The sequence below is a fragment of the Eutrigla gurnardus genome (genome assembly GCF_963514095.1).
Source record: "Eutrigla gurnardus genome assembly, chromosome: 12".
Lineage (NCBI taxonomy): Eukaryota > Metazoa > Chordata > Actinopteri > Perciformes > Triglidae > Eutrigla > Eutrigla gurnardus.
The window spans coordinates 22,841,826-22,868,381 of record NC_139926.1 but is presented as its reverse complement, the minus strand read 5'-3'; the positions used below and the strand labels follow the sequence as shown (position 1 = coordinate 22,868,381).

General features: G+C 42.2%; 1 protein-coding gene across 3 annotated transcripts in view; it reads left to right on the top strand.

Annotated features, from left to right (window-relative positions):
• The window catches only part of col18a1a (collagen type XVIII alpha 1 chain a), a 65,602-nt gene that overhangs the window by 12,665 nt on the left and 26,381 nt on the right, over nucleotides 1–26,556 (top strand). The window contains exon 1 of one of the 3 annotated variants that reach the window (XM_084023471.1): nucleotides 18,972–19,365. The exons of 1 other annotated variant lie outside the window; for it this stretch is intronic. In XM_084023471.1, coding sequence (XP_083879597.1) covers nucleotides 19,020–19,365 — 346 coding nt within the window. In that variant the 5' untranslated portion in view covers nucleotides 18,972–19,019. Of the gene's footprint in view, nucleotides 1–18,971; nucleotides 19,366–26,556 lie in introns of those variants that run through there. One more of the 3 variants, XM_084023472.1, reaches the window with a different exon arrangement.

Below are 26,556 nucleotides of genomic sequence, written 5' to 3'. Positions count from 1 at the left end.
CCCACAGAGCCAGGCAGTGCTATTGGGTTACTGCAGCGTTACCTAATAGGTCTGATCTGGGCTCAAAAAGCGGCATAGTTATTTGATTGGCTTCCTTATTACGGATAGAAGCCTGTACCTACTTTTTTTGGAGGTTAAAACGTTTCACCTACTGTACCATTTTTTCCCCCAGTGAAACCAGAGAGCTGTATGACTTCCTTTTTAAAACCCCCAAAGAGCAAAGTTGGTCCGGTGAAGGGGACTAGAAGTCCAGAACCCCCCCAGAGGTTATATAATGCCTTACGAACACTCATCACATACTAACAAGCCATGACGGATAGTTACTTGGACTTTTATTATGAAGGTGGGATCACGCTTCTGTTTTCCTTGGGGATGGACGAGGGTGGTAATGTGTTTGCCAGTCATCTTGGACTGTTGAAGCAAGTTAGTTCTAACTGATTACTTTCATCAAGCCCTTGGTAGTAAATGTTAATCTGCTTTGGGTTCTCTTGTGTGTGGCGTCATGCAATTCAGCCTCTGAATGTCTCTTATTGTAACAATTTGTAGCTTCCTTGTGTAGTTTTGTTGTATTGATTCTCCAGCTGAATGGTGAGTTGTTTGTCAGACGTTGTTGGAGCTCCAGATTGTGGCCGTTCGTAAGCTTACTTGCGACGGAATGGTCCATCACCCCATCTCCAACTCCGACTGACTTCATTTTTTTTTTTATCTCTGCTCCCCCTCAGTGAGTCCAAAAGGCCATAAGCTCAGTTTCTAAAGTCGGAGTGAGGGGTCGGCGTGCTTTCTCTGTCTCACTCACACACAGTGGAGTCGCCCTGGTGAATAGTCACAGCCTGTGGTGGAATGCCTCGAGAGCAGACAATAGCCATGTATTCTTACTTAATTCTCCCACCGTCAACGCTGCAGGACCCTGAGATCCAGTCTGTGTTCCCGTCTTGGCTCAAAGCGTCCCGCTCCGTGACACAGATCATCTGAGTGAGCAAGTAGGCCAACATTGTGCAGTTTTCAACCGATGAGAACGGCTAAATGTTTCTGCTAAGTCTGTTTCGGAAACACATTTTGAAGAAGTGAATTCCAGGTATTTGACAGTAATGACGATCACAAATGATCTGTCTTAATTTTTGGAACGACGCCAACAACCAAAACATGCTGTAAACAAATTGAGAGGGAAAAGAAAAGGACACTAATAAAAAAAATGATAGAGCTTGAGGTTCAAAGTGTTGGAGGGAATGTTTGTTATCATAATTACTGACTGGTGCATTATTTCAAAATAGTTTTGAGGTATCAGATTTGAGGCATCATGACCTAATAAACGACCTCTAGCCATGCTAGCATCGCTGAGAGGCTGTTCTGAGGCCTTTGGAGCTAAATGCTACAACCGCGTGCTAACATGCTCAGAATGTTAAGCAGGTATTGTTTTTACCGTGTACCCCATCTGCATTTAGCACGTTAGCTTGCCATCATTTTAATTAAAACCAAACACCAAGTATTGGACACATTTAAGTTAAGGGATCACCAAAGTCATTAGAAATAATCCTCTGGGTAACGTGAACATCTGTAGTAGAGGCCGCAGTCTCAGAGCCAGACCTTCTCCACAGTGTATTATACATATTAAGATGACACACAGCTATTTAGTTTTTAATAAAATAAATCTGCCCTCAATGTTTTCTCAATTTTTCCATGTAATTTCTCACGATATTTTATCCAAGTTAAAAATTCCAATATCTTGCCAGCACTAGCCCGTGCTAAATAAAGGTCTAACCCCACACATCATCATTCTGGTATGGGGACTGTTTTGTCCATTAAGTTAGGATATAAATACAAAAAAAGATAAAGTTGAAACCATCAGTATAAATATAGACTAGGATTATGGCATACATACATAAACATTGTTAATCACAGTACGAAGACAACATGGCATTTTGGGATGTGAAGGGCAGACTTTTATGGAAAAACGAGCTTTTCTCTTCCTGTAACAGTTGTGTTCTTGCTGTGGTGACCCACTGCTGCTGAATGACATACACTGATGTGTGTGTGTGTGTGTGTGTGTGTGTGTGTGTGTGTGTGTGTGTGTGTGTGTATGAGAGAGCAGTGGAATGCGTCCGTTGTTCAGATCTGTACTTGTGGGTCTGGGTTGGCCCACTCAGCTCTGTCAAATCTTTGATGTCTGGGGATGAAAGGATGAAGCTTCCCATCTTGTCTCTGGTCTACAAGGACGGCCTGTGTACATTTAAGTGTCCTCCACACCCAACGCACGTCTCCTCGGACCACGTCATAAAAAGTTAACATGCAGGGCACAGAGGGAGGGTCGAGTAAAGAGAGCAGGTATTCAGATGGCCAGACTTGTATTCCCCACCCAGACTTTTAAAAGGTAGCATTGTGTCTCGATGACACAATGTCTTCATGGTTACGAGGATGGCTTGGTATAAAACGTTGATAGTGTTGAGTTACTGAATGAAATGTGTCTCCGGGACAAAGTATCTGTCTGTAAAACAGTATAGCAAATATCTGTTTGCGATCAGTTCGACTTTTTATCTTAACATTTCTGTCAACATATTGGTTTTTGAAAAATTCCACCAAGACTTGAAGTGAAATGACCCAATAGTAGGTCTTTCAGTGTAACTTGTCGTATTGCAGCATGGAACAAAAAAATTGATTTTTTTTTACAGTGTAGGAATAGATTTAATCAACTTTATAAAACAGGCATTGATTTGACAGTTAATAAACTGACATGAAGTCAACATCTTTAATATTTCTCTATAAGTCCTGAGGTGAACAGTCCAGGTTCTCCGGTGATGCTCTGCCAAGTCGTAGACCGAAGCCAGGTTCACTTCTTGTGGAAATGCTTCAGGGCCTCTTTGCTTCCCATCTGGTCTTTAGTAAAGAAAACACATGCTCCGCTGGATCGAGGTTCTGGTGATTGACCTTGGCCAGCTGAGGCCAGCTGAGGACTCTTCACTGTTATGTCATAGATACAAAAACAAATAAGCCCTGTCTGTCGGTTTTTCGTCATTGTCCCGCTGCAACACACCTTGAAGCAACCATGAAGGTTAAACCAAAATCATAACGCACAAATATTGAAAAAAACGTGACGTTTTAATTTAATTTAAGATATGCATAAGTCATTTTAAGTACATAAATTATATGTGATTTGATACTGTAGAAATATCACTACTTTATGGTAAATGGAGCTGCATTTATACAGGGTGTAATGTAATGTAAAGTGCGTTACACTACATTAAATGTGGACTGGAGGAGCCGGGATCGAACTGCCGGTCTTCCGACAGGAAGACACCCATACCTCTGACCCACATCCGCCCCATGTACATACTTGCAGGGGAAAAAAACGTTGCTGCAGCCATCTGTAGCCGTTCAGCGACATGATTAATGTAACCATGAAGAAAATCCCTGGACGTCTGTTTAAATGATCGCGGCCCGTCGTAATATAGTTGCTGCGTTCGATGACAAATTCCGCCTCCCTCTCCTCCTACACTGTCAGCTGTAAGAAAGCGTTACAGATGTGAAGTCAATCACGTGTGGTTTGAAAACACCTCCATGCTTTCCTACTCCCAAATCCCTCAGAGATCATCTAGACATGTTTTATCGATCACAGACACTCGACGCCGAGACTTCCCCCGCTTGTAAGTTCGTGCTACAGGATGAAGATTCGTTGTTTGCAGCAGTTTTTCTTCCTGAAAGGAAACAGGAGGCGTTTGCGGTGACTAATGTTGCCGTCTGATATTCCCATCTTCTGACTCATCTTTCTAAATCTTCATCTATTTAGCGCTTGGCCAACCTGGCCCTGGACCTGACTTGGCAAGATTTTGACGGATGAGATGTGGCTCCAGCGTTGGCTGTAACACTGTTGATGTGCCACTGTTTCCAGCCATTAATGTCAACGGAAATAAATGCGCTTGTTTGTCGTGAGGGCCGACAGATTTCTGGCCAACAATGGAATGGAGTCAGGCGGTCTTGTTTCCAGCAGGCTGTAGGTGGTAGAAAACTCCACCCTCTCTGACTGACCACACCAAACACCAAGCCCCGGGGCCACACTTGCCTGCCGGTCCTCTTTCACATGCAGCATTTTGGTATTGCAAAGCCTGAACCAACATGATTGGAATGCCCTTTTTTCCTCTTTGTCCCTCTTTTTTTTTGTAGAGAGGCTCTTTTGTTCTAATGGGCTAATTTAAGTCGGAATGTTTTCACTCTGTGGTTAGGAGCTGGGGGGGGGGGGGGGGGGGGGGTGTTTAGGGCTGCAAGTGAAGATTGAAAAGATGGACATTTTGCAGAAAGACCGTTGTTGATTGGAGATGGCCTGTCCGTTGGATTCAATCCTTTTCTGCTTTCATTAAAATCACAGATTTGGCTCATTTTTCTTGACTGTTTGGATTGCTTCGACGCAGCATCTAAACAGCGCTGTCATGTCTTGGTATCACATTGTTCCAGACTCGTTTATTGTTAAAGGAACACTCCGCCAATTTTTCACATGATCAGTTAGATTTTAATCACCCTGTAAACAAATCCATCCATCCATCCATCCATCCATCCATCCATTGTCTACCGCTTATCCTGTATTCAGGGTCGCGGAGGGGCTGGAGCCGATCCCAGCTGTCATTGGGCGAAGGCAGGGTTCACCCTGGACAGGTGGCCAGTCTGTAAACAAATCATAGTTTGAAAAAAAAAACACTTACGGTGCCAAATCTATCACATATATTATAAATATATAGTTTTGTTCTCTCAATATGGCAACAGGAAGCCAAAAACTTGAGTAATGTCTGGTGGAGGCGACTTTGTTTTGTTGACTGTGGTTAGGTTAAGGAAAGGTGTATAACTAAGTAAATGAGGGAATATAATCCTAATATTTAAATGATGAAAATGGAAGTAAGGACCATTTTCTGTCTTCGCCACATGTGTTCCAAAATATGGAAATGTTATTTGTATATAAATCAAAATGTTAAATGTACATCTGCCTGATATTAACTTCATAGTGGGCTGTTTGGAATTAAGTGGTAAATGGATGAAAAGGTCCCATAAATCTGAGGGGGAACTGGAAGGTTTGGCGCTACACTTCCACCATGACGCCAGCTGTAACCGTTTTTCTTCAATGCTTCTCTGACAATTGGATTTTCCTTTGGGGCGGATGAAGTCATCTATCTAGCGGCGGGCATGAGTGAGGTGATGACAATGTCAACCTTTCTTCTACAGCAGTTCACTCGTCTCGAGGTGCTATGAGCACATTTAGCTGTTGTCCACATCCGTAACCCTGGTTTTTGTTGAATCGTCTGTTGCATCCTGGTAATGAGTCAGCAGTATTCCGGGCTATTTTATTACCACTGCCTTTTGCATGCTTGTATTGTCTTGTCTCTCACAGGGGCTTTCATCTGCAAACAGTTTCTTTGCTTACAGTAGATTATGGAGATGAAGTTCCACCGAGGATGCAAAGCCACAGAATTTCCTCTTTTTTTTTTAATCCCGGTCTTCACTCTTTAGAGCAGATCCGCTGAACGAAGGGAACAATTTCCTTTTGAGATCCATTTTTCATGGAAAATGTGTGTTACATACGTTTCGTATGCTTGTGAATATGTATGGCGAGTTCTTTGTGCACCTCGGGGGCTCTGTGCTGAACCTCTTGCCATCGCATGTTTCTGAAATATATCCTCAAGAAAGTGAGTCATATACAAGGATTATAGCTCTGGTCTGTGACTCGACTCCTATAGTATATTTATCTCTATAAGAAACAGATTGTTACCACTGTAACTGTAATGCTCGTACATGCGAAGCACAATGTCATGCTATCAGCAATACTGTTTACTTATTAGAAGTGCTGTTTATACAGTCTATTTTGGAGTATCACCCCCTGTTGACTTGACAGCTGGCAGTAAAATGTTGCATCCTTCGCGATGACGATGACGAGTCACGGCGGTAAATGGTTTCCATTAGCAACAACGCAGCGGAACAAATCTGTCAGAGCATCTTTGGAAACATTTCAAGCCTTCCCTGCAGCGTTATGTACTTCTCTGTTGTCTTAGTACATTCCAGTTTTTGCTGAAATATGGCTTAAACTGTCACCTCAATCATTACACACAGCCCTGCAAAGGTCATTAGGAGGTTGGATGAGGTGGTTGGCACGCATTCATGAATCTGCTTTATTTTGGCCAATAAATGATTTGGTTGAAAATGTTATTGTTTCAGATTAATATCAACTGATGACGTAACACTGTAGTTTATGGTAATTTTACACAGAACCCCTCAATTTCTGAAGTTTGGGGGTTTTAAATCTTCCATATGATGTTTTTAACATCATAAGTAATAAGTAATATAAGTATATATATATATATGTAATATAGTATAAGTAATATAACATCTCACCTTTACTTTAAACACAAATGATGTACTTGAATGGCCTATTCTTTCTGAAAAAGTGGGTGTGGCTATACTGTATACTGTAGTCCACTTTTGATGATGTGGAAGACTCTGATTGGCTTATAGACATCCAATCAAATACGTTTGTGCATTTAGATGGAATCAGGTGAATGTAATCATAGAACTTATAGTAAAGTTCTTTGGAGTGGCTTGGGTTGGGTTTTGGTGATTTCTCTCTATATGAAACTATAAGGCAGCTGCATCATTTATTTCAATTTGGTTATTGTTTTACCAGGTATTTGTTGTGGACTGATAATACAAAATAATATATACAATAATATATATACATATACAATATAACATTGATTCACAGGCATAAAATAACATTATATATCATATTTATTTTATTCTATAATCACACATGTATGTTGTATGTTGCATATGTCTTTTTCCAGGGAGAATATAAGCAGGAACTTGAAGCTAATATAAAATTACAAGGTGATGACGCTGCACTCATCCACTAAACACAAAAGTTTTCATTTATCCTACATTCATTTTCCCCCTAATGGACCAATTGAGGGCACTTAATGCTTGGTCGGCCGAGTAAAGCTTCTAGAAATGACTGCCATTCATTGGCACGGCCGCAGAAGAATGCTCCTCTAACGGCCGCAGTCCCGGGACCTTTTGATGTTTAAACACATGCTTCACTCATTTTGGGATTAAGAGGCTGAGGAAATGGCCTGGTTGACATTGCTGGAATTACCCAATGGTTTGTAAAGTCCAAGGCTTAATTCCTGCCCCCTCTAGCATCAACTGGCCTCCCTGGCTGGTGTATAGGTGCACACACACACACGTACACACACACACACACATATGTATACTACCTAAAAGTGTCAAAAGCAGACATCCAGGACTCTTTTTGCTTTTAATGGATGTTAGATTTACTATCTGGGTGGTTCCCACTCATGAAGCCTCTTCCAGGATGAAAATCATTGTTCCGTCTCTCCAAATCATGGAACAGACTGAACAGATAATGTTGTTGTCTAATGCAGATGTCCTTGTGACTGTGTCTTAAATGTTTGTAAAAGTGTAAATGTTTGCAAATCCTTCTGGCACGAACAGGCCAGTCCCCGGTGTTGCATAGGCGACTGGATTTTCCCTCCATCTGTTTGCAAGTAGAAAAAAAAAAAAATCCAATTTACCTCTCCTTATCGTGACTCAGGCCATGACTCAAGTTTTACTCACTTTGGCGGTGAGTCAGGGAGTGGAAATAAACACCGTCTGAGACGCTGAGACGGAGACAATCATCTGTAATGAATCTACAATGTCTTGTTTTGATTGTTCTGTATGGAATCTGTAACACATGAATTGGATTTTAGCTTCAAATAGGAGCTTTACAGATCAAGTTGTTTGAGTCTAGACGGGGACAGTAGTAAGAATTTGACTGATTATGAGGCGCTTTTAGAAATTAGACATCTCTTGTGATTCGTGTCTCAGCATGGCTGTCTAGATCCATTCCTGGCAAAGTGATGGTGGTTGGTTTGTAAGGGTGAGGAACCGTTCACCGTTCAAGACTTTCATTGTGTGCCACAGGAAATTCTCAAGTAATGCGGGTAAACAGCACAATTACCCATTTTTTTAAAAGTTAAACTTGAAGTCAAATCCCCCATAAAAGAGAACCTGGACCTTATATCAATGGAACAAAGCGAGACCAAACAAACAAGCAGCCTTTCTCCACGGATGTTGCTTTTAGTCTTGCTTAATCTACCTTTACAGGATCTGGCACCTTTCAGCAGCCCCCTTTTTCACCTCGCTATCCAGATGTCATTTCCAGCTACGGTGTTGAACACAAGCAACAACCAAGGCGTAAATGAAAGGTAGACATAGCAATCTGTCTAAGGTAGTATTTTTTATTAATTTAGCTATTTAAATGAACACACATTTTGAGTCTCTAAGCCGTCTCTGATTATTATCGAAATAAAGTATCAGCCTTCAAAGCATACTTAAAGTTTTGGGTTTTGCTTCAGGATCAGGATCAGTTTCTCCCCGTGCTCCATTTCCCTGAGATTACACTGTAAAAAGAAAATTCTCATAACCCGCATTCATTGTGCCTGTTCTCATCTGGGAAGATATATTAATAAAAACAACAAGAAATAAATACGTGCATGAAAGGATCCCCAGGGGACGAATACAGTGTCCTGTATATATTAGCGAAGACATGTCAGAATAACAGACGCAGCCTTTTTTGGGAAAAAACAAAAAGGTCAGAGGATTATTTAAAAAGGATGTCAGCTCTGTTTTTTCCCCCGTTTCCACGCAGTCACTTACAGATGCCTCTCAAAGAAGTATCTGGGTAATGTGTTCTTTTTCTGCCCATCCGGTTATGGATCCTAATCCCCTGAGTCAACACTCCTTAATGCCGGACTTCCGATCTCCACGTTGTTTCATCTCCGTGGGAAGTGAGAATGACAGCGTTGTCATCGCCAGCTGGCTCCAAAACACAACGCCACGGCTGATCAGGTAGCAGCCATCGGGTTTCTCCGTGATTGGTGATGAGCTGCTATCCCAAAACCTGAAATTATTTGCCGTGTGATCTCCAGCCGGGTGGTAGCGGCCGCAACACGTCTGCTGTTTCCAAGCATTTTTCTGGTTCCGTCGACTTTCTTAAACACGGCTTTCGTTGGAATCTGACATATTTTTTATGAGGTGACAAAAAAATGGCTCAGCGTTTGGCCCCAAATTGGACCCCTTGGCCTCTTTCATGTGTGTCAGATGTCTGAAGAAGGAAAAGTTGAGACTTGCCGTCGACTGTCCTGCTAGGCAGTCGCAGGGAAACAGCTGGTATGTGCAATTCTTTCACTAACCTCTCCACCTCCACACACCTCCCTCAACTGGTTGTTACCAATGGAAACATGAGATATGAACCCTTCATTTCTTTAACAGACAAGTCAGTGGTGCTCTCAAACGGAAACGTTTAAAAGGCTTTTATGTAGATCGCCAAAGACAGCCATTCAATACGTGAACGTTAAAGTCATCAAATTCAACGAAGCTCCAGCCAGGTGGTTGAACTCCTCACACGTGACCTCGACAGTCGTTTATTATTCGCCAGTGAGCAGCTCCAATATTAGGGATAAGTGCGTTGCTTAAGGATGTTCTCGTGTCAGTCCATCAAAGGAAGGGGACTCGTTTAGTCCCTCTATTCAGAGTTTTCCAGCTGGTCTTGAGAGTGAAACTCTTAACCTTCCAACCAAAAAGGCCCAATTTTCTGACCTTTAACCACCTGGTGCCTGAAAATGACCCCCGGTCTCGACCACAAAGAGAAGAAAAACAAATCGCAAATAATACCATATCAATATCTTCGATTTTACATGTTACAGTTGGAAAGCTGGTCGGACTCAGATATTCTGTAGTAAATATGTAGCTAACCTGAATGTGACATTTCCAACGTTGCGACCCTCCGACCCTCCGACCCTGCCCTTATTAGACAAGCAGAGAGTCTGGATTCCAGGTGTGGGAGAGTCCCTTCCATTCTTTTCAGGTCTAGAGAGCGGGTAAATGATTTGTCGAGTGGATGACCCTTCACTTCAAGTTCACCCAAAGTCCTGCTAGGCCGTCGTTTGAAGAGAATAATTTACTCTGAGATGCACGTGATTGAGAAATAAACAAAATATGACGATTCATGACTAGAAATAAGTTGCGGATTGTGTCCAGCAGTTGATAAGAAGTCTCAGTAGACCTGGACTACTCAGATTCACATGTACTTGGACTAGTTTTTCCAGCTTATATTGTCTTCTTTTATTGTGTTAAACTGACTAGCACTTTTTGTGTTGTTTAAACATGATCTTTTGTCACAAGAATTAAACTAATACAGTTAATTTAATTCAACTAATACAGTTAATTTAATTCAACTAACACAGTTAATTTCATTTAACTAACACAGTTAATTTCATTCAACTAACACAGTTAATTTCATTTAACTAACACAGTTAATTTCATTCAACTAACACAGTTAATTTCATTTAACTAACACAGTTAATTTCATTCTTGTTGGCGTATTCAGATTTGACATTGTATTTTAATTCATTAGCAACATTTGGAGCAACGTAAATTGATTTAATAGAAACTTACAGGAAATTAAAGTACATACTGTATTAAATAAATGGAGTCAGCCACATGCATAATTATGCTATTGATATCATTTGATTATATTTTATTATAAAAAAGGAATAGGCTTTATTAATGAAGTTAAAATGGACACTAATACATTTTTAAAAAATCCATTATTTAAATAAATAAATATATAGACACCATACATACTGTTGAATAGAGGAACCTGTTCATCCACCATGGTACTTTACTGCAGGGTAGTGTCGCCATGTATTTAGGCTCTGTTTCCTATGATGACCTGGATGGACTTTGTAATGTGTCGGCTCGTTTGGTGTGTGTGTGTGTGTGTGTGTGTGTGTGTGTGCTGATGACTGCCCTGTGAAGTGCTTTGTTGATAATGAGGCCAGTGTCCCATTGAACTCCACCATAAACCCCACAGTGACTCAAGTCTCCCTCTGCTGATGAAAACAGTGAACCACACAAGTGAACCAGCAGAATCGATGGTGTCAAAAGCTTTTTTCTTTTTTGAAGTGCATGGAGATTATGTAGATATTCCGTCTTTTTTTGTTTTTGGACCCGAGATGAAAATCTGTTTGGAGTTATCTGAGTGAAAGGAGGTTAACTTACTTTGGCAGCGGTGATAATACTATAATCCACACGTCTTCTTGCAAGTCATCTCACGCGCTATTAAATGTCAAAGAGGAGGCTTCTTGAAGGACGTAATGGTCGAGTCCCGTCATTCAGGAAACATAATAACTGTGAGCACGTCTGTGGGCTTTTCTTTGTGACATCAGCAGTGCAGGTGTGGAGAGTTCTGCCGGAGGCCACGTCGGTGCAGCCGATGAAAACAAACACCTTGTAATTACATTATCGTTAGTGAGCATTGTATTAAACAGTGTGCATGCAGAATCGTGTTCAAGCAAACAACTACACATTTTCAGAGTTATTATATTTCCCCCCCCGCCACGTGCCTTATCTGCCGCGAGGTGCCGTTTGCTGCTGACAGGCCTCATGTTTGATTTTCCACAGGTGGGTTTTTGTTACGGGAGCACCACCTGCCGAAGTAAGCTTTGCTTTTTTGTCATCATTCGGTGCATCCTGCAGCGGTTTTTCAGGTTTTGCATAAAAAAATGCAAAAATAACTACTTTGATTCTGCTGTAGCTGCCTTTTAAAATGTAGTTTAAGATGAATGCTATAGGCTGATTGATGTGTCTAGTTGTTGTCACGTTGTGGACAGTAGAGGGAGCTGTTTCCCCACAGCTACACCTCCACTCCTCAGGTATGTGAAGTGATCCTCCAGGCACACTTTTCCTAACATGCATGTGATGGATTTGTGATCCTCTGCTTAGTGTGCACAATTTCCCAAAGAGGGAACAGTGGGGATATTTTTCCTTCCCAACATTAGAAACCACCTTTAAATATATGACAATAATACGCTGATTGATTGACTGATAAAGCAGCCACACAAATAGAATAAGTAAGTGTAAAAAGCAGCGTTTCTGAGACACATTTACATGTAAACATCTCTTCAGAGTTACGTTTGAGGCTGAAGGACCAATACTGTGTCTGTCATTAGATGAGATAACACCTCCCAGGCATCGCGGGCCAATTACAGCTCAGACATTTCCGGATGCTCTGACTTCACAGCGCCCTAATTAGTGGAGTCCTTACAGGTACAAGAAAGTAGACCTTTCAGAGTTTTTTTTTTAAAGGATGATGGAAAAACTGTTGGGTTTCAATCCTTAGCTCATTTCCTGAATCCCTCCTCTTTTTTTAAGAGCATATAATGTTCCACGTTCTAACCCTAATAAGAGCCTTCCTTTAACCGGTGTGATAATCAGGTATTCAGGCCTGAGGGGTTAAAGAGTGAAACTGGTATCTTCTAACCGCCTTAATAGAACTTGAAAATGTGTCCATATTGATTGAGTTATTTTAGGTTTTTAGTTTATTTGCAAACATTGATGTAAAAAATGTCCTCCTTGATGCTGCATGTTTGGCGATCCCCTAAACACACATGTTTCATGTTTGATTGAGCCTCAACAAAGAAAGCAATCCCTCGTCGGCCACCGGGGGATTTCATGGTGTTTCAGGCTGCAATTTCAGTGCAGAACAGTCAGTCTTGATATTCACTGCTAGATAAAACCGAGAACATCGCATTCCTTCAACGCCTTTAAGACGGTACATGCCTCCCTCCTATCCCCACATACAGTTCCTCGTTCCTATACTGTAACGCTTGTTTAGGCCCCACAGGCTACATATTCTCCTGTTGTTATGGAATGTGTCTTATTCAGAGTGACAGGCAGCCTTTTTTCTGCTTGCCTGAGCAGGACTGTGTGGAACCCTGCAGGGCTCTGTCTGCCTGGCTGTCTCTTCCTACAGGATACCGGATTGTTCAGCGGAGACACTGGGAAGATGCAGCCTAGCGTAGGGGGGGTTTCGGGGGAGCTTTTCACATATCCAAAGCGCGGGTCTTAAAGGACAGCGAGGATAGGACTATTTTTTTGCCATGTGATGTTTTTTTTTAGTTAGAGTTGGTGCTGCTACAAATAGAGAATAACAAAAACCTTTTGATTTCCTTTTAAAGGGGAACACCACTTAGTTGCTCTTTAATCCAGGCCTCGATTCATGCTTGTTACAGTCGACATCAATCTGTGAGTAAAAAAGAAGAGGACTAATGGTGCTTTGGGACTGTCGTTGGCGTCCCCTCGTTCATTTCAAATCCACTGTGTTGGTGTAGAAAAGGCTCTTACTGAACAAACTCAAAGTGACAAGTCATTTATTCATCTTAATGCGAACACAATGTGGAAATAAGTGGCAAATAAACGGACCAGAAAAGCAATTTTATACAGCCTTTTCTCACAATTTTCCATTGATGGTTCAAAATGTTTCTTCACATTACTTCACAGAGTGTTTGGTGTCATGATTATCCATCCAGCAAGACTCGTTGACTCAACTAGAGCAACAACTGCAACTAATTTACGAGTGGGCCAATGGGGCAGAACATGAACAATGGATCGGACGGACAGTGAACTTTAGGAACAACCCAGTAGTTGCAGTACTTGATATTGTGATCATTTTCAAATCAAACAGATCAATACAGATTACCTTTGTGTATGTAGCCCTAGTGTTGCAGGCTGAATTACTCGCTAATCTGCAGCTCTTACGATGAATTTAAGAGATAGTTTGCTTTTGTGGACGGTTGTCATGTCTGACTGGGAGGCATTTACACTGCTCACTCACAACCTGCCCCTGCAGGCCACTCCAGATCTGTGATAAGTCTCTATTTGTGGGGAAACGGGACCCCCGTTCCCTCCTAATCTGATCGCTGCGACCTCCTGACCCCCATTCTGTTAGCGAAACCCCCCACCTCTCATTCTCTGGCTGTCGCACACACTCAGGGACACACATTCACTGAGATCCCGGAGATGTGAGGGAAGATGTCATGTGAATTGGGGTCTTTCACTCGGCATTCTGTTGCGTTGAATTATCCTACATGTGTTCTGCTGCTGGAGGCCTCAAACGTTGCTTTCTGAAATCGCAAATGCAGTTTATCCTCCGTTCTAAGCACAGGATCAGTGTCTGACTTACTGTCTGGTGCCACCATACTTGCCATGGAACCTTTACTCAAGAGAAAGTAAAGTTTACATGCCGGGCCACACCGTATATTACGCTAATTCCCATGAGACTGGAACAGCTCGGATACGGTACTTGACCACAAATTGCTGATTGTGCCTTTTAAAGAGGGGATAAGACGGGTGAATGCGCTCTGTTTCCAAGATTCACAGCAGGCTTTAAATTTTAGCCGGAAAGCCATTGAATAGTCCCTTTACTGTACGGCGACTCGCCACTCTGTTCCAACCTGTTGCTCGGGGATACGGCGTCGGATGAGAGGAGAACAGGAAAATAAACGCCTCATGGAGAGAGAGAGAGAGAGAGAGAGAGAGTGGATGCACTGTTAAGATTATCAGATGACGGGATTACCGGCATTTCTTCGTGTGGTTTTTATCTCTACGGCTGACTCATATTGAGATGTTTACTCTGCTGCTCAGCTGTGGGCCTGCAGCTCAGTGTGTGTGTGTGTGTGTGTGTGTGTGTGTGTGTGTGTTTGTGTGTGTGTGTGTGTGTGTTTGTGTGTTTGTGTGTGTGTGTGTGTGTGTATGTGTTGGTTTCAGCCATATGTTCATTATAGTTTGTGTGTCACTGTTTACACTGCTGCTCAGCTGTGACACTGCACGACTGCAACCCGAGTTTGCTTGTGTGTCTGTGTGTGTGTGTGTGTGTGTCTGTGTGTGTGTGTGTGTGTGTGCGTGTGTTACAACCATACGTGGACCAACTCCTTCTTCGTGGACTTCCTAATTCGTGGTTTTAATCTCCCAGCTCTTGATTGCGTCGGAGCTTAATGCTCGTACGTCCACGGAGACGGTGACACCCAGCGAGAGGTCAACGACCCCCACTTGCTGAAATAACATCAGTGAAGGTGTGTGTGTGTGTGTGTGTGTGTGTGTGTGGGGGGGGTGCTCTTCCAAAAGGCCCCTGAGAATAGACCCTGACGTTTTGGTATTGTCAGGCCGTGTTGTAACGCGCGTCTAGCTGCATGCCCTTCTGTTTGTACAGCAGTTACACTTCAGGTTCAAACGACTCACAGTGTTGGAGTCGACGACGCCAAAGCATTTGGACGACGACGGTGCAAAACTTTAAGTGACTATATTTAAGAAGTGAAGTGAGAAGTGTTCAAGTGTTTTGTATCGTATATTTGATCTTTGATCATTTGTGTAGGAGATTCTTTGGCTTCACTTCGATTCGATTAACGATACAGTAGTTGGCGATTCGATTCTAGGACGATTCGATTCAGTAACTTGTAACTAAAATTCTATATTGATGAAATAAACAGGCAATAATGTAAGTGAGACAATAATGTGAGTGAGACTATCTGTATTCTTCTGAAAGGTGAAAAAATAAACAGACCACAGAATTACTTATTCAACGTATTTATTCTATAAAAAAGTAGTCCTGCATAATATATTATGCTGAATACAAAAATGTAATTAAACATTGCTCATTTAGATGAATCAATAGGACTGACAATCCATTCATCGATGCATCGAATGAATCGTTACACCTCTACATTGCACACATAATACCTCGTATTCTTCAATTATTCACACAAGCTATATTTAGCGCCGATGAAATTGGCCTGGTATGAAATTCAAGATGTGGACGACAATTCGGCTTAAAATACCGCCGCGCGGTGATGGATAATTGGATGCCGTCGGCCCCTCGTGGATTATGTTCAGCAGGGTTTTTTGTTTGTGTCGTAATTAGTCGATCATTCATCCTCCCATTGATGGTCTCGGCCCTCGGACTCATTCCTGGTCTTAGGTTTCACGCTTTTGTCTGCGTATTGTGAGGACAGACACTGGGGAGGCCTGGAATTTCACTTCAGACATCTCAGGATGTCACAGGTCTCAGACATTACACATGCTTTATCAGGATTACCACTTTGCAATATCTATACGTAGCATTTCTTTTCTTAAAGGAGGAGAAATATGCAGTATTTTGTAGAAAATCAAAGCTGTTAAAATAGAAAAATACATATATTTCTTCTTGTAATTTGGTTGAATTTGCCCTTTAAATTACTAGTGATCCCTGCTGAGATTTAGGTCCTCTGTCAGCAGGCTGCAGTGACCAGCATGGAAACTGTGCTAAAGGGAAGTCCTCATAAAGGACTTGCTTTGACTGCAGTCTCCCATATAATATAAGTTATATACTGTCAAGCTAGATGATGTCGTTTGCCATGTGTGTGTAATGTTAACATTGGTTACCCATTTTTTGAGCATAGTTGCCCAAGCTGTTGTTATCAATTCAAATGACAACAAAATTCTAATTATTCGTCTCACCAAGAAACATTTTTTTCACTTTTACCAAATACCCCATATTAAAAGCACTGCCTGTCTTTTTTTTATTTGATTTCCCCCAGAAAAAGAAAGTGCAGTTTACTTTGTTCAGCAACTACTGCAAACTGTTCAACCGTTCTTACAGTAATAACATTCCAATCACAAATACCATGCTTGAAGAAAAAAAAATAGCAAATCTCCTGGCTCTCTTTGCCGGCAGCCGAAGACATTAAAGGGATGTTGAAAGGAGACTTTTTGCCAAAGTTCAAGGTATGTTATGATATCTGCAGATTACCTGTGCTGAGAAAACTGTCACTCCAAAAAAGCACAAAAGTCCTACCTTCATTAAGTTGCCCTTTCCTGCTCGGCCACCCAAGTCTTGAAAGTGAACATTTCCAAACTCTGTGCAAACTTTTATCTTTTCACTGTCATGCAAAAACATCTACAGGCTAATTCATTGTAATCTTTGGAATGATAACACCAATTGGAGTCTCATTCTCTTGCAGACAATTTGTTCTTTCTGTCTGGATTCTGCGTGGCTTTAAGTTTTGGCATCCTGTACTTAAAAAGAACGGAAAGGGACGAGATAAAAGAGCAAAGCATGTTGCTGGGACTCCCCACAGGAGATGGAAAGTGTAAAACAGTCTGCTGTCATTAAGTTTCATTGATGACCTGTGTGAAAATTCTTCTTGAAGAATGTCTGCTCCTTTATTTTTCTTCCATCCTTGCCCATACAATAAGACTGCAGTCCATTAGTGTGGTAGATGTTTAGGGCTAATCATTACCTATCACAAGACGGTTTATTACCCGAAGGTTTATTAACCGTGACCCCACTCTGAACATTGTGTTTATTCTAGTTTACACACTGACTCAGGTTTACTTTGATCACTGAGTTTGTCTGAACCCAACTTTAATGTTTCCTTAAACGTATCCGACGGTCCCTTACTTTGCGTGAAAGTCGCCTTGAAAATGAGTTTCCCACAGAAAGTTCCTCATTTTCATTGTCCTTTTTTTTTCTAAAGAAACTGCTGTAATTAAATTGTCTCTTTTGGCAGATTTAAAGTGAATAATTGCTGTGGTTAAAAGTGTTAACTCCTTCCAGCCTGGAGGGTCAAATAATTTACATTTACTATATCATGCTACAACTAGCCTGAGAATTCTGCAACTGAACTTGCTTTTTTATTTTTAAATTTAGTTCTTGTGAATAAAAGTCAGATCTCCCTCAGTCATGTTTTCCCAAAAGCAAGCTGCTCTTCATATGACTACACACAATAATATTTCCTTTCATTGAAATCGTCATCAAGGCAAAAAGACTGAAATAGATCGGTCTTGTGATTTATAACTCTGCGACTGTGTCTTTTTCTTTTTGCAAGTTGCCAATATTTTCCCTCTTGCTTTTCAATGTCTTTGGTGTTCCCCGTCCCCCTTTTGTTAGACTAAACAAACATAATAGCAGACAGGGGTCAGTGGGATCATCAGTGACCCCAGGCCATGGCGGAGAGCTACAGGATAAAGTTGTCAAGCTCGTGTCAAGACATTTATGCTTCTCAACATAAGTGTCTGGAACCTTTTTGGTTGCTTGCTTTGCACGAATGACCCAAGTTCCTTTCTATCAGCAACTGAGGATACGTGCGCAAAATACCTGTCTTTATTTTAAACCCCGGTAGTATTAGAGGGACACTTGCACAAACCTCCTGTTCCTTTTATCACTAATCTCCCATTAGCTGATGTTGAGGGTCTCTGTCAACCGATCACACAGGCAGTATGAGGAACCAGTCTGGACAAGAAAGTGAGGCCGGGATTACTGTAGAACCACAGAGCTCTGAAAACGGGGATCTTACCTGTATTGAACAAAGAATGGCAACATGCAGCAGCGACCATAGGCAGGAAACAGTGGAAGGAAATAAGATGACCACGTTTTAACAAATGCATTGAAATTGAAGACAAATTGTTAAATTTTAAAAACTTTGACCCTCTCCGGCTGATTTAATTTGCATGTAGTGGTTTTGAATTGTTCTATAGTAAACATAATAATAAAATAATTAATTGAATATAACCATAATTAAAAAGCAATTACTATGATAAGATGTTAAAATATCCCAACTGCAACTCTGCTCAATAATTGGTTGCGTTATGGAAATGGAATGGGACTAATTAAATCCGTAGGATGGAATTGGGCATTTAGTCTACATCTTAACTTACACATCGTTTGCAGTTTATTTTAAAAGTTAGATCTGTAGGTTTCCCATTATCATGTTTTAACAAAGGCAACGAGTCAAGGGGAACAAATTGCCCTTTCTCTATAAAACACTGAAAGCATCCGTATTGTACACTGAAAGGCAACGCTGTCGTAATTCTAAGGTATCAGTCAGCAGGGGAGATCGCTTTTCACTGCAGTGACAAAAGGAGGAGGAGGAGGAAGGAGGAGTTAGGAGAGGAAATATTGCCAGGGCAGCCAATACGGAGTGCACCTCCTCCTGCTCTCCCCCTTTATTCTTTTGAATGGGGCACTCCTCTTCACTTTTGCTCTCTGCCTAGTGCTGTGTGTGGAGGCAGAGCTGAAACGTGTGTGTGAGGAGTGTAGTGCCACTGTGGACATGTCACAAATGACTCTGGGAGCCTGATCAAGTGGGTGGACGTGGTCAAGACCTGATATTATGTCTAAGATGAGGACCCAGTTTGAAGTTTTGTTTTTGTTGACCCTGTGGGTGGTCTCCGATGCTTGGTTCTGGGGCTGGACTGGTACTACAACTTTACCCCCAACAGCGGACCATGAGGGGTCCGGCAGTCCGACGGGTAGTGGAGAACTGCCATCGGAGATTATCGCAAGGGTTGGAGCGGAGATCATCGATGAGGGACACAGGATCCAAAAAGTTGTGCAGACTTGGGATGAGACCACCGAGGGACCACGACTCACCACTCTAAAACCGACAACACATCCAGGGAATGCACGCGAATCAGAAAAGGGAACAGCAGGGATTTCGTCACGCATGCGTAAACCCGGTAATGGCACATCTTCTTCAGAGGGTATGGGTTCAGGAGGATCTGATCAGTTAACGTTTACAGAAGACTTTTCAGGGTCTGGGCTTGTGTCAGAATTGGCATCAGACACTGGGTCAGGTCTTTGGTCTGGCTCTGGATTTGAGTCTGAATCTACTTTTGCACCAGGATCTGAAACTAGCTGGGGATCTGGCTTTGAAAAACAGAGCTTTTCTGAGGAAAGCCAGCAAGGAGCACTAATGCCCACTGATTACAGTGTGTTGGGTAGTGGAGGCGGTATAGTGTCAACAACAAATGAGATGGAATTGGAGTTTCAAAAGAGTGCCTGGGTAATACGTAATCACACAGATGCCTTCCATCCTCACAGTAGCGCAAAATCAGAGCAAAATCTTGATATTTCTGTCGAAACTCCAAATAACACCGAAGGAAATATAAAGCTTAACGGCAGCTCTAGTTGGAATGCTAACGACTTTAACTTGACAAAGTATTCCCATGAAAACTCCACAGCAGGAGATTTATTAACCCCGGTTGTAGGCAGTAACTCTGTGGAGATGACCCAGGTACCTCAGCACAACCAATTAGTTACTCAGTTACAAGCTGGTCAATTAACAGCCAACCAAGAGACTTTACCTAACCAAGATGTATTTAATAGCCAGGTACTTTCTACAACCCAAACACCAACTAATACCCCCCAAAAGTTAATTACTCAACCACAAACAGCAAGCAAGAGACCAGATCCTACCTTAATACCCCTAGCTGCCCATTCTCAAGTACCCAGTCAAGCATCAGCAACTAGCCAGAACGTGATGAACAGCCTAACTGATCACATCTTCGATGCTTCCCAAACATCAGTAACTGAGCAAGAGCGTATCCAAGTAACTGTAGTTAGCCCGACAGCTGGAGGTTGGTGGGCACCAGCCGAAAGCCACACAGAAGAAGCTAAATCAGCGCTAGCCGTGGAATCTCCGCAATGCTTGCTGCTAGATACTGCTCTCCCTTTCTGCTCCTCCATGGTCGGGGAAAGGTTCGTTGTGCCCAATTACCTCAACCAGAGCAGCGTAGAGGAAGTCCAGGCACTCCTAAATGAATGGGCATGGCTGTTGAAGTCACCATGCCACCATAGCTTGGAGTGGTTTTTCTGCCTTCTCTTGGTACCAAAGTGCAGCGTTCCGGTCGCGCCGCCGGTGTTGCCTTGCCGGAGTTTCTGTGAAGTCTTGCAGGACAGTTGCTGGACCCTCCTGGATGAGGGACGCCTCCCTGTGGAGTGCCACACTCTACCAGATGATCAGGATGATGGGTATCAGTGCTTGTCAGTTAGTAACCAGAAAGGTAATCACTGGTTCAAATGAATCCTCGTTTTGGGATTCATTTTGAACCAGATTTCAGCATCCCTACTCCCCAAGTTTGTCTGGTGTTAACTCCCACCACCCCAATACCCGATACCCACCCCAAAAATGTACAATTATCCCTGTCAGAACAGTCAAATAGATTAACATTATCTTCCCATGCACAGCAACGCAAAGTATAACGATCTGGCTTCAGTCTAACGAGCATGGTGCCAGCACTCCTTACAGTGTTGCATGTATGTGTTTCCCTTGTCCTTTGGACCGCATGTGACTAACTACTTGAGGGTAACACACACACACACACACACACACACACACACACACACACACACACACACACACACACACACACACACACACACACACACACACACACACCAAACCAACTGATGTGTAAGATATTCATTTAAACTGTAATATTTTTGATCAGACAGACGTTCTGGTTCTTTAAGTTCTGTGTATCCATATAAAATATGTTTTTTTTTCTGAAATCGCATATGATAGAAGCTTATCTTCTGTAAACAACGTGTGCATGAAACACTGTAGATAATGTGGCATGTAGACTTGCATGTCTGTTTGGACAGTGAGGACTTACAGGCAGCTTGACGTGCGTTTGTCTGTCCGGAAATGGACAGCTTAGTTTGTAATGCATGGTAAGCAGTCATGTTTGCATCAGTGGTTTTTAGTGGGATGTCAGTTTTTACAACTGTGTAAGGTAAACGTATGCAGGTGCATGCATTTTTGATTCAATGAATATGGCATGTAAACAGTTTGTTGTTTGAAATGTCTCTTTCAAAGAAAATCAGTAGAGCTAGTTGTTTCTATGCGTGCTACTGGGAACTCAATAATTAAGAAACCGACTGAGTACGGATTAATCCTGTATTCTTAGTTCTAATATGAGAAAATCTGTTTCTGTGAGCAAGCCTCACATTATGAATGTGTTTAAAGCCTAATTCCTTTCACTGGGCTGCTGTCCTGCTCTGCACTTTCCCCCCATATCACTGGGGGTTCAAGACTTGTCTTTTTACAGCTTCACTATCTTTCTGACAGCTTGCTTCATTGACAGACATAAGTGGGCAGGATGTCCCAGGTTCCAGGATTAAGTGATGCCTCTGGGCCCAAATAGATTTGCTTGTTTGAATTGTTTAACCTTCTATGTGTTTAGGTGTGTGAGGCTTTTCTAAACCAGACGGGGGCTAGGGTTAAAGCTCGGGGAAGGGTTTATGTGTTGGTTGTAAAAATGTTGAAAGTGTAGTGTTAAATAACTAACCCAAGTGTCCAGTAAGGTGAAGGAGTTGTTAACTGCTTTAAAGTAATATGTAGTGGCCTCTACAAACAGCAGCCCCTACTGTCTGCTATCTGCACCCTCAGGCAAATTTAAAAAGTATGATCTTGTTGCCATCTTTACAACCAGAGGACAGCTTTTAGTGGCTCCCCAGAAGCTGGTTCACCAGTAAGACGTGGTGTTGGGTATCACCTGTTTGACTACCCTCACGGAATAACTGGAGTGCTTTCAGGCGCTCTAAATCATTAACGGATAGCCAGAGAAGCGACAGCAGTCAAGAGCATCTGGTATCACTCAAACAAATCTACTAATGGCCACTTTTTGTTGGCGTGATGGTTGAGTGAGGCTGAATAGACCTGCTAGAAATGACCTACTAACTTGCTGTTGACTTGCTACTGTCCCTTTGTGACTCCTAAAGGTAACGGAAAAAGTCAAAGAGTCAATTTTGAAGTTGCCCTAGCAACCTCACATGGTCGCTCTTTCAAAACATTCCTCATGGGCCTATGCTAATGACTGCAGCAGCCATAGACATGCAAGTAAATGGTTAAAAGAAGGTAAAGGGTTGGTGGGCTTTGGCTTAAAACGGAATGAGTTCCTTAAAACGGAATGAGTTCACGCATAAAAGATAAATAATGTGTCACAAAGCTCTGCAAATGTGTTCCCTACAGCCAAGAACACCTTATTACTCTGTTTATTAGCCCAGTAATTTAATCCAGGACTGTTTTCTACTGCATCCACCCACGTACAGGTCCTGGATCCCCTACTATGCAGTGTCTGGGAAACAGTTTTCACCAGCTCTGCTTGCTTGATGTATGGGCGGAGGAGGGTACTCCTATTCTCCTTAATTCCACCCCACTCCTACATCATTTAACTATGACCTGTCATGCAAGAATGTCTCGTGATATACTTGGTATTTTGGATGGAGTTAAACTTAAGGGCTGTCTGCATGGCAAGACACAGTGTTTCTCCACTAGGATGGGGCCTATAGGTGTGTGCATGTGTGGGATTACTGTGGGAAGATTGCAGAGATATCATGGTGTGTATGGAAACATTGTAAGAAATCTGTCAGATGTGATCCCTTTACCACGGGGGGGTTACCCCTGTGGTAACACAGGATTGTTAGGGGCACAATAGCCCTTTTTAATGATGTTTTCCCATGGTTACCGGTCTCCTGCTTGAAAGATGAGCAGTCATTCATATCAGGGTCTAGAGGTCAACCACAATTTATTTTTGGATGGTAAAACTATATCCTGCAGGAGAAACATTCCTCTCAGTCAGCTTTGGGCTGTTTGACGGATGTTAAAAGTGATTCCACCTCTGTGGTGGTCTCAAAAACACGAGAAATGACTTTTCTTTTGGTGGCATCCGTGTACATTTCGTGGCGTGTACACCCTTTTCTGTTGGTCTGACGCTACATTCAGGTCCATTCAGCAGAGATTGATATTGTATCTCATGACAGGAAGGCCCAGAGCTGGCTCCGGTCCTTCAGCTCGCTGCTTGCCAGGGAATCATTTTGAGTTGGCTCTCAGGAGGGTTCCAATTATGGGCACAGTGTAGTCTGAAACAACCCCCCCCATGACCTGCACTGAAGAGGCCGGGTACTGAAGCACAGGGATGTCTTGAGCTGGATAAATGATAATTGTGACATTTTTATTAATGTTTTAACAGTTTCTAAAGGAAAGCAGTGCTGTCTCAACCTTTTTTTAAATCTACAATTCTTTTTCCGTTCCAAAACGACATATTTATTAAGCAAGCGTTATGTTGCAAGGGTTTTGTTTACCCCCTGCACGTTGCCTGACAGTTCGTCATTTACAGGTAGAGAACTTGAACGGGATCACATTACTCCTTAGTGTGCACAGCTTGTGGTCGACCCATCTTCCCTTTTTTGTGCTTTGAGAATCACAAATCAGTCAGCTCAGACATCAAATCTCCTTCCTGGACTGTGATGTGGTTTTTTTGATATGACATCTACTTCCCAAACATTCTGCATCATCACTTACATCAAAAAATCCCCCAGAGCTTCACAGAATATGCTTAGCAGAAAGACACAGCCTGTGTGTTATTTTAATTTTTACATTTTAGGAGATATTAAATAACATACCTTGTAGTGGTAGTTTTGGTTAACATTGTTAATGTGCTGCTTACGTTCTCTTCAGCAACAAAAAGGGCATTCAAAACTAATCTCATCCGCTATTTAACTTTTTCCAGATAAAATTGATTCCAACAAGTACTTGACATCATAAGCATTGAAATTGACTCCCTTTTGCCCCCGTAAGCAGGCAGAAGAAGATCAAACGGGGAGGAAATCAGCAGAACGCCAACCATGTTACGTGACCAAATTTAATTTACCTCACTTTTAAATCAATTGGCTGACAAGCAGGACAGACATAGTTCATGCTGCAAATGTGAAAGAATTGTCGAATTTTTCTTTCTTTCTTTTTTTCCCAATCGTGAGATCATTTTCTCGTCTCCAAGACGTGAACTCTGACACTCCAAACGCGGGTCAGACCCCTGACCAGCTTTTTCACACAGCGAGGGGAGAGAGCGTCGCTGTTGTCAGCAGGCCTCAAGGGATGTTTTAATTGGTGATGGAGTGAAGTCAGTGAAAGTTTTCTGGGACTGTCCAGATGTTCAAATATTTTCCCATGGGTTACGCAGGATCCCGTACTTCCCAAAGCTGTATATACAGCCTCACGCTGTATATACAGCTTTATCAACAGGGTAGCACAAACTCCGGTACCCCGTCCTGGAATGTTAGGAAATGAAAAAAAAAAGGGGTTCCTGGTCAGTAAGCCGCCTTCTTGACAAGACAAACTAGCACCATAAACCCAGCACCCCTCCATTCATCAGCAGTCCCTTTTTTTGTGCCTGATTGGTCTTGAAGCTGTCATCGGTTAACAAAAGCTGTTTGGAAAACCTGAATTGAGATTGCACTTAAAATGCTAATTGGGAACCTTTTGTATGGCCAGCAATTTTTGATCTCTGAGACGGAATGACTGGCTGGCCCTTTGCTGACAATGCAGGCACATTGAACTGGTTTCAGCCAAAGCATTCCTTTGCAAGCCTCGATCGGGTCAAACCTTTTCATCTGCTTTGGTCCGGTAATGAAAATTGTCTTCATTTACACTTCCAAGCTTTCTTCCTTTTTTATTTTACTGGCGTCTGGCTAACTTCAGGATCCTTTGTGTTTTTTATTTTAGGTTTGTAGTATAGAGCAGAGATCTTCAACAGGGGGTCCGTGGACCCTAGGGGGTGCACAGAGTTTCCTCAGAGGGTCCCCAAAATGATTTGATCCCAAGCTTTAATTCTTCAAAAAGATGGGACTTTAATGTCCAAAAATACACGTTAACATGAATACAACCTAAGCAAATATAAATCTTCATATTTATTCAATTGTATGAAGTGAAATTTTGATGTTGAATCAATACATACATCATTACAAAGTACTGTTCTACATGGCACTATACGCTGCACTACACATTATTATTGACTGGTTTAATGAAGCAACACAATTTGATATATGTAATAGGGGGTCTCTATATAATAGGCCTAGGGGGGCTGAAAAACATTGAAGACCTTTGGTATAGACAGAGTGATCATTTTTGCATTCAGGGTTTGCTCATCGTCTGGTTCACAAGAATGAGTCTTCTGTTGGGAAAGTCTGAACATAGTGCAGAAAGTGTGCACATCTGGTCGGTGTGAGTGTTGACTGATAGGTGTTTCCCTAATGAAGGGTTTGGGAACCTGTGTGCACGTGTAACAGAACCTCACATGTTGAATCGGAGAAAGAGATGGTCCTACTCGCTTCCTGTTTGAGACAACTGTACTCTGTCCGAGTGACCTCACATTCCAGTTCATCAAAGACCTTGAAGTTTAATCTGCATACGAATCTAATACATGAATGGCTGCAAGTCCAGACATTTGCTCAGTCAAAGCGATAAGAGTTGCGACAGTCATGGAGTGTTTCTGCTTCAAAGATGGCTCGCATGTGGGCTTCAGCGCCCATAACGGGAAGGATTATGAAATGAAAATGGCCGTGCTTTCTCACGTAATGGATTTCATACAAAAGATTTGCCTTTTTCAACCCAGAGCAGAGAGTGTGCACATAAGAGGGAGCCAGGTTCAGACATGTGAGCACAGGCCTCGCCGAAGAGACCCTCAAGGTTTTCTCACTTTATCAGAGTCGACATCTGGTGGGCCTGGTGCAAATGAGATTGTTGTTAACTGCCGTTCATGAAGGAGTCACAGTCCACCTCAGTGTGTGTGTGTGTGTGAGATTCTCTAATTTATGGTTAACTTTTTCTAATTCAGATAGAAAATGTCAAGTTTTCTTTGTTCTATGATTTTAAAGAATGGTTTATCAAGTGGCATGAATAGTGCCTTTTATATGTAGTTATTCTGTTGACAGATATACAGGGTCGCCCATAAAGTTGGAATCATTTGCAAATGTCTTGTCTTTTATTGCGCCAAACAAATGTTACGCGTGAATTCATTTCACCTGGGTCATCGGGACACATGATGTAATCATTGCACCTGGTCAAATCTGATGTTCTCAAATATTCC